General features: G+C 42.3%; 1 protein-coding gene across 6 annotated transcripts in view; it reads right to left on the reverse strand.

The window, feature by feature from the left end:
* Positions 1–2,142: 2,142 nt before the first annotated feature.
* Positions 2,143–10,299, reverse strand: part of Slc8a1 (solute carrier family 8 member A1) — a 291,949-nt gene continuing 283,792 nt past the window's right edge. For 4 of the 6 annotated variants that reach the window (XM_055618896.1, XM_055618878.1, XM_055618924.1 and 1 more), the window contains one exon: positions 2,143–5,998. In XM_055618896.1, the coding sequence (XP_055474871.1) occupies positions 5,622–5,998 (377 nt within the window). In that variant the 3' untranslated portion in view covers positions 2,143–5,621. The remainder of the gene's footprint in view (positions 5,999–10,299) is intronic. The other 2 variants (XM_055618904.1, XM_055618888.1) reach the window with 1 other exon arrangement.

Genomic DNA, 10,299 nt, shown 5'->3' on the forward strand with positions numbered 1-10,299 from the left:
TCTCGGTATATTTGGTCATTAATGTGACTTTTCCCACCGATTGTATACCTGAAACACAGTAACCAGTGAAGTACTTGACCTACTCAGATTTCTTAGAATCATATGCACTATTCTGTGTGTACATATGACAACTTTAGAGAAACTCTCATGGGGTTTGGGGACATGTGTTGTTGTTCGTCTCCACATACCTATGCACAGTGATCGAATAGGCTATGGAATGCACCCTGGGGCACATATGACCCCAAGAGACATAAAGTCAATAACTTAGCATGTAACTCCAGTGTACCACATACCCCAAGTACTTGTAGAGATGACACTGCGTGCTGAAGTCTGGAGTCTTTGTGAAAAGTCATTATATTTGATTTTTCTGTAACAAATTTGTTCCCAGAAGAAAAATTCCCAAGCAACTGCTTGGAGCATGAGCTTTCCCCGGTTGCTGAATACCAAGTAATACCAGGCAGGTCACATTGTCTGTTGACTGGACCAAGAGTGACTGATAAAAGAATGGCAAGGTTGGGCAACAAGGAAAGGAGAGGTGACACCGTGAAGTCATGGTGTACTTCATGGTGTAAGCACATTCAAAATAAGTAATGATTTATAAATCCATCTACTTAACTGCCCCTTGAGGCAATGAAACCAGAGGACCATTGACAAAACTGAAATATTGGAGATTTTCTGAGTGCATCTTTTTAGACATCTTGGCAGGCTGAGGTAAAGTGACAGGAAGCTGAATACTTACCATTTCCTGTGGAATGGAAAGTGAAAGCACTCTTTTAGGAATTCTACCTCATACTGGTTGGCCCTTCTGCAGGAAGGTCATTCTCTGTGCTTGGAGATTACTATCCATGGCCTGGTTAAGTATTAAAAATGAAACACCTAATTATTTCAGTTGTGTTCTTTTTCCATGGTATCCCTGGAATGAGGTACCATCAGCAGCATTCAACCTCAACCTTTGAAATGTGTTGGTGTGTGTATGAAATCAATGGCTATGGCAATAATGGAATTTGAAAAGAATAGCAAAATCCCCAATCCATTACCATAAAAATCTTTCGGAAGACATGAGCACAAGTCAATGTTTCTATTCACAAGAACACACGCCCCCAGTAAGGTAAATGTGATCTTGCGTGTCTGCGCTGTTTGCAGACCACTTCTTTGCCACCCGATAGCCAGGTGTATCATTTCCTAGTTTTGTCAGTGCCTTGACAAATGAAAGAATGTCTTGGCCAAGAGATGTGATTGTTATAAGGAATGCCGGATGCCACGTGTAAGTGAGAATGAATTGTACATTGTCAACGGTGAAATGGCCAAATGTCTCTAAAGTCATGAAAGTACAACGAGGACTTGCTCTTTGTATAGCTGCCAAAGATCAGAAGAGGAAAATCAAAATGGAGAGAGATTCTACATTTTCAACTCAGAAGAACCAAAAGAAGTCTTAATGAAGCTGGTCTGCTTTAGGGGCTTCATCACGTCCCAGAGAGAATTCTCTAACTTCTTCCACAAAGATGTGAGAGCAAACTAGATATTCTCAGTTGCCTTTTATAGATTGAGACCAGGAACGTGAGAGCATAAAGTTTCTAATGGAGGAAGTCTGGTGTGGAAATGGCTGTGGGAACAATGCGTTTCTCTTTCTGGAGAGGGAGTGAGTGCTCATCAGATGTGAGCCCATCTCTGTCTTCAGGCTTGATTCAAACAGCATATTTGTATGATAATCTTATGTTAGAAAAGCAGCCACAACAAAAATTTCGTGTGCTTATGCTATAGAAAGCAAGGCTCTTGGAAACCTTCAAGGATGGAAGGATGGAAATAGAATCTGTGAACAAATTAGTGTTTGCTCCTAAGTACTTGCGAGTCAAACAGCTGGAAAACTCTGCTGAAGTCTATTAAATGGTCGAGGATCCTCACTACAGTACTCGTTTTGCTCTTTATTAAAGAAGTAAACACTGGCTGCCCAATTTTGTATGGAATTAAAGATCAATATTCAGGAGACAGCAGTTCTGTGATTCAAGAAGAACGTTTAAACTGTACCTTATTATTTCCTTCACCCTTGAAATTGTGCCACACATGCTCACATGGTGCTGTGATGAAAGGTTCTTTGGGAAACTTTAAGATGATGAGATGAACAGTGGGTCATTTGCATGCACCTCTTGTTCAGATTTAGTGCAATGTGCTATGTGCTAAAAACTGTGTGACAAGTGATTATGAGTTCATGTTGTTGGATGCAGAAAGCAAGAAGTGAGAGTTAAATGAAAAGGTGAGGAAGTGGTGAAAACAGGGTACATCCAATGTGTATCACAGCCTCACAGGATAAACAAACATTCCAATCCTGTGTGCTGCTCTTGGGGCATTTAAACATTGTTTAACCAAAGGGCAGGCATTTGCAGCAGCTTGAATTTTGGTTATCTCCTTTTCCATGGAGGAGGGTACTGATTGTGCAAGGATATCCGTCTGGTCTTTATTTCTCAGAGCATGAAGACAAACAACCGAAAATAAAATAGATGACAATGAGGAGAGGAGACATTCCACAGTACAGAATATGCTGCGCCACTGGTGATGAAATCACAAACAATTAGAAACTTTATTTTTTTTTTTCTGTGTCAATAATGTGTACCAATTCTAAGGACCAGCACTGTGAGTGCCTGTCCTTCTAAAGCCGTGCACAATACACACAAAATAAAATAGTCAAACAAATAAACTGAAATCATTTTACACATAATAATTAACAACCCTGAACAGCCAGGATCATATTTTCCTTACAGCATGAAGACTGAAAAGGCAAACAAACCAAAACGCTTGAACTTGAAACTGACCAACAGCAAGAATTTTTTTGGGAAGTTCTCTGTGAACATTCACTACGGAATTATTGACATTCCAAAGATGTCTTTAAAAAAAAAAAGACCAAAAACCAAAAACCAAAACGAAACAACAACAAAAAAAAAAAAAACAGTGCAAAATCTTTCTAAGGTTTTAACCACGTATATCCTTTGACTATATTTACTTGGTATTTCTAAGCTAGCTTTTCACTTTTAAAATCTAAAATTAAGGTTAAAAAAATTAAAACAGGATAGGTAAGAGTGTCCCACTGAGCAGTCACCAGTGTCACCACTGTCAGTGGGCTGTGGCATGCTGTCATGGAAAAGTACCATTGCCACATAGATAAAAACAGGTTAGTTGGGTCTTCTCAGTGTTTTCGGTCACCACCATGATTGCCCTGCTTGGTCTACATTAGGAAGATGAACATACCTGCAAGTTGGCCAAGGCTAGAAAGAGGATTTTCAAAGCTAAACATCACATTCCTTTATGGAAAAAAGTGAGCATTTGGCCAACAGCTTTTGTTGTGCAATTTTAATGTGATTGTGTTAAAAGTCATAATTATTTTTCTCTTGCAAGATACAACTGTCTCAGTATGGTTGTGCCAATTCTTACTCTTTGAATAGGAATCCCATTCACTACGTAAACCCTGGGAGCAGGAATCTGGGCTGCCTTGGTCACTGTTCAGCTCCCAGGTTGTAGTATATTACCTGGCCTTTTGAATGGGCAACAAGTATCTAACTATTCACTCAGTCACTAAATGTTTATTAAACAATGAACAGCTATGATCACTGAGTGAGAGAAGAGAAAAGACATCTCAGCAACATTTATTTCTTAACTATCTTTGAGTCAATGCAGAGGGCCAGAGAAGTCTCAGAGAAGCCTCTGAGAGGTGGGCAAAGCCATTCCATTTCCCATCATTAGTAGAATCACTACTTTTGGAATGTTGGGTTTATCTTTGCTCTTTGGTATTTTTGAATAGAAAGAGCCGTTCCTTTTGAAGGGTTAAAAACTCCCCAGTGTTATCTTCCTGGGAGGCCCCAGCCCTTTTGAGTCATTTACTCTCAGTCATACACAGTGGACATCTGAGTTCTCACTGGTCGCTCTGGCTTCTTTTCCACTCGGGAGTCGCTAATGAATTCAGGGAGTCTGGACTGAAAGGTGAATGAAACAGGGCTCAAAACAGCCTCCTACATAAAAAAATAAAGTGAACGAGCACTATCTATCATCTGTGCCAGACAGAGAAGATGTGCAATAAATACTTTTGGGGAGGGGTGGCATGGAAACGGTGGCTCCAAAAGTCCAGGCACATCCAAAGTATCCACCTTTCTCCCCAGCCTTTCTCTTCGGCCTACCTGAATTGATGGGTGATTCTCAGAGGCCTCTGACATGCTCGACATGGCTAAAATTCCATGGGTATCTTTCTGGTTTGCCTGCCATCCTCTCAATAACTTTACTCTCTCCTCGCATGACAGTTATTGCTTCTTAGAAGTGAGCGTGCAGATTCGTGAACAATAAGCCATTTTCTTCTTTTATCCCTGTTAATATTCAAACTCAGTAACAACTCAAAAGTAACAACTCAGGTGAAAAGAAAATTCACTTATGTCTTCAATGTCCAATCAACATCGCTGAATGGGAGAACAGTATTTGCTCTACTCTACTATATACAGATACGCTTTGTTTTAATTGTTTTTCATCCATGCACTGTGTAATGGAGATCACGACAACATTCCCAAACAGGCACATGAAGGAGGGCACATGTTCAGTCATGACCGTAACAGGATTGTGCGGGCCATGGATGCCACTGAAAATAAAACTGATGGAAAAATCCCAGGCACAGCAACGTGGGACCTGGACACATATAGTGACTGAAATGATAGGCTGTTTGGATGGGGTTAATCTTCCTGCTTGCAGGGGGTTGAGTGGTGGACAGGGGGAGGTCCAGGAATGGGGTACCTAGGAAATTATCTTGGCTGGAAGGAATAGGGTTTTGCTAATCACAGCTCGGAGCTAAAGAGATAAGGGATGAAGAGTTTTGCGCACTCCTGGGAATCTAGGCACATTAACCCTGTACCTGTTGAACAAGAGGGCCAGGTACCATATCCTTAGACTAATCAAGAACCATTGCCTTTCTGGCTCCATTTCAGGTCCTATGCTTCTTCCTGAGGGCAGTTAACCACTGTTCACATTCCGGAGATAAGCATAACATTTGGTAATGTAGTGGAGACAGCTTCTTTCTTCCTCCGTGCCCAGATCCTTCCTTAATCCAAAGCAATGTTTAAAGTGTTTGGAGATGGTGAGGAGAGGATCTTGATGATCTTAATATTGACCCTAAATCCATTCACCTTTGGGTGGATCACTGCTTCCCATAGAGAGAAGTGGGATCCTGGACCTCCAAATTGAATAAAGCAAAACCAAACCAAACCAAACCAAACCAAAGCAAACCCCAAAAGACAACCATCAGCCACCTCCCCACCCCCCAACTGGAAACAGAACAGAACAAAACAAAACAAGAAAACAAATAAAAGCCTTAACCGTTTATGAACTTGGAGAGAGGGTAGCCCGTACAGGCTGAGCTGCAAAGACGGTCCTGCCTCCATGCCTTGCTCACCACCATGATGCCCCGGGAATGGGAGGTGATAGTTTCTGACTTCCGGCCTAGTACAGAGTGTGTTCTTGAAGCTGGGTTCCATCAGCAGGTTAAGTGAACATGACAAATGTCAGTTTCCTCTGTTCGTTATACATAATTTTTATGTATATATATATGTATATATATATATATATATATAAATTTACTTTATCTGATTGTTCCTTTAGAAGCCTTTTATGTGGCAGTAGGCCTCCAGGGAGGAGAAGAAAATGTACAAGAGCCACAGGAGCACAAACAGGCAGGATGTGAGGAGCTTGGCAGTCCGGGGCCCACCCAGCTCACCTCCTATTTCTGGCCTCCGCCGGTACAGCAGCACCCCCACGTTGATGAAAGCAAAAATGGTGAAGAGAGTGACAGAGAAAGCTAGCGTGCCAGGGGACACTTTGAACTGTTCCCCGTTGGCCGCATGGTAGATGGCAGCAATGGACCAGGCCAGGCCGATTCCCAGGAAGACATTCACTGCATTGCTTCCAGTGACGTTGCCTATGGATGCGTCTGCATACTGGTCCTGGGTGGCTGCTACTTTGCTGGCAAATGTGTCTGCAGAGAAAGAAGACCAAAAAGGCTATGACGATGAGTTCACCTTATAGGAATGCCCACAGGGTACCAGGAGCTTCCACTGTGCAGACTAGACTCGCTACCACAGTAGACTTTTCTCTCTCTTTGAGTCAGTCTTATGGCCAAAGGAACAAAACATAGATACCAGGAGTCAAGGGTTTGGTGCTGCCTGTATTACTGACAGAGAAAGTTATGTAAGTCGAGTTCATTATCCGCAGATATCATAGTTCTTTGTTTGCTGGGCTTGCATGGCAGCTTTTTTCAGAAGTATTTATAACCCAAGTTATCAAAATCCAATGGTGTCCTTGATGGACTATTGCCCCATCAAGCTGTTCTTGGTCATAATCCCCGGGGCCCAGAAATCTATTTTTACAGAACCCCAAAAGATCTCTAGGTCACTATGTGTTGAAAATGGTTGCTGGTGGCTATTACTAAACTGCTGAATCAGCAGCTATTGCTTACAGCCGAGAGAGCTAAGATGTCAGGAGAGAGTTCCAAAGACCATGGAGCAAGTCAATACTGCAATTGAAAAGAATCAGACAGTAATCATAGCTGACATTTGCCTGGAGACTTGAGAATAGGAAGGTCGGCTCATGCGTATGACAGTATTGATTGTGATAATAATAGGAGATGATGAAATGAGGTCCAGGGATGAGAAGCAACAGGTGCCATGCTACAAAGCGAAGAGGAAAGGAAGGTGGATCTGGGGCATCTGGCTTCTGCCTTCAATACTTACACTTGTTCACTGTACCATCTTACCCAACACCATGCCACAGATACCAGGAAGTACCCTCAAAGCATTCTGTTTGTTAACAATCTTCACTGTGTTTCCCCCCCCCCCCCCCGCCAAGAATAGGAATATCACAGCATCCTCAAGGGCAAGTTTTTGGACAGCAATAGCTTATACTTCTCCATGAGTAGACTACAGAGATTTCTGATCCTCTTTTACAATGAATTTTGTGACCCTGGGCCTCAGTTCTTCTGTGGAATGGGGGTACTGATATTCACTTAGGTTTGCTATTTATAAGGTAGAAGAGACTATGGGAAAAAAGCTGTTTGCACTGTTTGGCCAGGGCAGGTAGCCTTTTGTTGTTGAGATAATAAAAACAGAGCAGTCTAGATTGGTTTACAAGTTGGGATCGGTTACACTGTGGCTCCACTTGTTAATCATGAAGGATCTCCATTTCTGGCCTGTGTGATGCCTAGTTCCTGACATTAAGGTTCTTTCAGGGCTGGTGAGATGGCTGAGTGGGTAAAGCAGCTTACTGTGCAAACTCGTCATGAGTTCAATCTCTGGAATGTATGTAAAACCCAACTTCCCAAAGCTGTCCTCCATAGCCACACACATGCCATGACCTGCACACTCCCCCACACTCATACCCCCCCACACTCACCCACACTCATACTCATTCTCTTTCACAACACTATCAAATACACACTAATTCACAACACACACATATACACTCTTTATCACGTGCACACCAATTCACACACACACTTCCTCCCTCTTTCATACATTCTTTATCACAGACACACTAGTTCCCACGCTGTCTCACATGCAGAGCTATTTTAGTGGTCCATATAGCACACCATGCACAACTTGCTCATAACAGATGTTGATAATGGCCACACTGAATCCACACTCAATTTTAGAGTTGGTGAGTATTACAAGCCTACCAGTTCCGGGGCCTCATGGGTGCCCTGCATGCTCTGGCAGGCTGGTAGTCATCTAATACTTGAATCAATTTCTTCCTTCCGCCCCTCCTCTGTCATTAACATCCTTTTGAATAAACTTCCATGGGAACAGTAGGAAAAGCGTGCGTGTTCACACTGCCCTACAGACCTGCTCCTTTGTGATGGCAAAGAGGGTTATTCAGGTTGACCAGAGCCTGCATATCATGTTCTTTGTCAACGGCAGCTGGTCAGCCCTGAGTATGGTCACTGTCTATGATGGATGGCAGATTTTGTGCCTCTTCTAAAATTGAAGAGGTAAAAAAAAACAAAAAAAAAAAAAACAAAACAAAACAAAAAAAAAACACAAAACAAAAACAAAAAAACCAAAACACTACACACGCCACATAATACACAGAGGTTAGGTGTGTAGTCTCGTTTCGTGGTCTTATAGCCAGATGCGATTATTCCATTTTTGAAATTTTGGGATCTCAAACATCATTATCTCATGTGTCTTGGGTAGGATCCTAGACAGAAGGGAATTTTTATGCCAACATGCCTTCAGGGTCCACTTTCAAACTGCATTGTCCATCCCAGGAGGATGAGAGATTTCTTTCCTCTCAGCTTGTTGCCGATCACTCTGTTCTTTCTACTCAGAATGTCTGAAGCAGGTTTTCATCAAAGAGCTTTTTTCCATATCAAGGGGAAGAAGCCCAAGGAGGTACCGACAGTCTGCTAATTCACCTCTTGGATTTGGTCTTCCTTCTGTATTCCTCACCATATACAGCTGCCCAATCAGGAGCCGCAGAGATGACTGAATAAGGACAGCCAAACACATCCTAAAGGTCTCTGTGTTTTATTATGAAGAGATACGGGAGCTGCTGATGCCGAAGCAGCCTAAAGTAAGTTTTTGTGCTCTCCTTCTCCAAGGACAGCCAGTGTGGTGGAACAAAGAGATAAGAAAACAAGAGCCCAAGGCAGGAGAAAGCAGCCTAGGGGAGAGCCACTGCTGAGAACTCCTGGAGCCTTGTTCTGATCTGAGGTGATTGCCATGCCTGTCTGCTGGCGATAGATGGCTAACAGAGTGAGGCATGGCAGTCTCAGAAGGAGAAGAGATGCCCTCTTTCTGTCACCAGGGATGGGTTACAAACGAGCCCTCTCCCCCTGGCACAGGGTTCCAGGGGTTCTAGTCGTACCCTCCAGATGGCATTCTCTGTCTGGACAGGGGAGAGGATCACACTCGAAACTTAATGTATCCAGGAGCCTGATCATCCAAACTGGTCCCATTTGCTGGCTTGGAAACCATACCAAGTCTGTGGTAATTTTCACAGTTGATATTTTTCAATAGCCTGTTTATGTGACTATTGTGTGAATGTTCCAATTTGTCAAAACAGGTTCTGGTTTTAAATACTTTTCTCTGGAGCTGAAATCAATAAGTTGCCATGTACATAAAACATGTTCTGGGCCTCTTTGAGTCTGGTTGGTTTTATTTACCTGAGTTATTCACTGAGTCTTTTGTGTCTTTTTATTTTCAATTCAAAAGCTATGTAAAGACATTGTTTTTATAAATAAAGACAATGTCTATATTAAGACATTGAAGAAAAGCATGCAAATCTAAACCATTAACCTTGATTGTGACAGCCATAGCTTAGGTTTCCAAATGCAATGGAATGGGGTCTCCCCAAATCATCCTCTCTTGTTGCTTTGCTGCTTTGTGTACAAAACAATGTCTCACACACCATATGTTAGAGGATGATAAACCCTACCCTGAGCCATGAGCCTGTAACCTGACTGTGGCTGAACAAGACGAATACTGATCTGCAAAGCAAAATCCACCAAAAAACTACTGCCTTGGCCTCGGAAGGGAGGCAAGCACATTCAGCGGTTGGCTTACAAACACAGAGATACAGGACTCAGATTTCCAATGTGATTCACATACATTTAGACAAGTTGGTGATGGCATACATCTGCTTTCATGTAAGCTTATCCTCAGGTGACTTCTCATGCCTTAACTTCTATTCTGAGCTTTAATTAATTGTATGCTAGTTGTAAAGTATCCAATATTTAGTGCTATTTTCTTAGTCTCTATGACTATAAATCAGGAAGAGAGAAGGCTTCCAGGAGTTAAACCACACATCAGAAAGCTAGGCCATAACTGTTTTCTGTAGACTTGTCTCCAACTCACTTTATATAATCCTGGCCAAGTCATTAGGTCAGCAGACAGGAATAACACCCTTTTCCTCCAGGACTTAATGTGTTTTTTTTCCTCAACCTGGATCCCTTCAACTTTACAGCTACTTGAACATCTCTTCTGGAAATGTCACAGGTGGGACCCAGATTTCTCTGTAACAAGTTAAGAGCATCATGTCACATCAGATGGCTCATCTTATTCTCTACCTTCTGGGGACAACTGCCCAGTTCCGTCCGAAGTGATTTGTGCTTGGGAGTGACTTCTCTGGAGCACAGGCTCACGGTGGAGAAATGGTTACTTCTCCTTCAATACGTACTGACTACAGATGGTCTAAGCCATGGTCATGGTCCATTGTGTACAGAGCTCCATAGTTTCAAAGTACAAAAAAAAAAAAAAAAAAAAAAAAAAAAAAAAAAAAAAA

This window comes from Psammomys obesus, unplaced genomic scaffold (genome assembly GCF_907164565.1).
Source record: "Psammomys obesus unplaced genomic scaffold, mPsaObe1.curated_primary_1811, whole genome shotgun sequence".
In the NCBI taxonomy this organism is placed as follows: Eukaryota; Metazoa; Chordata; class Mammalia; order Rodentia; family Muridae; genus Psammomys; species Psammomys obesus.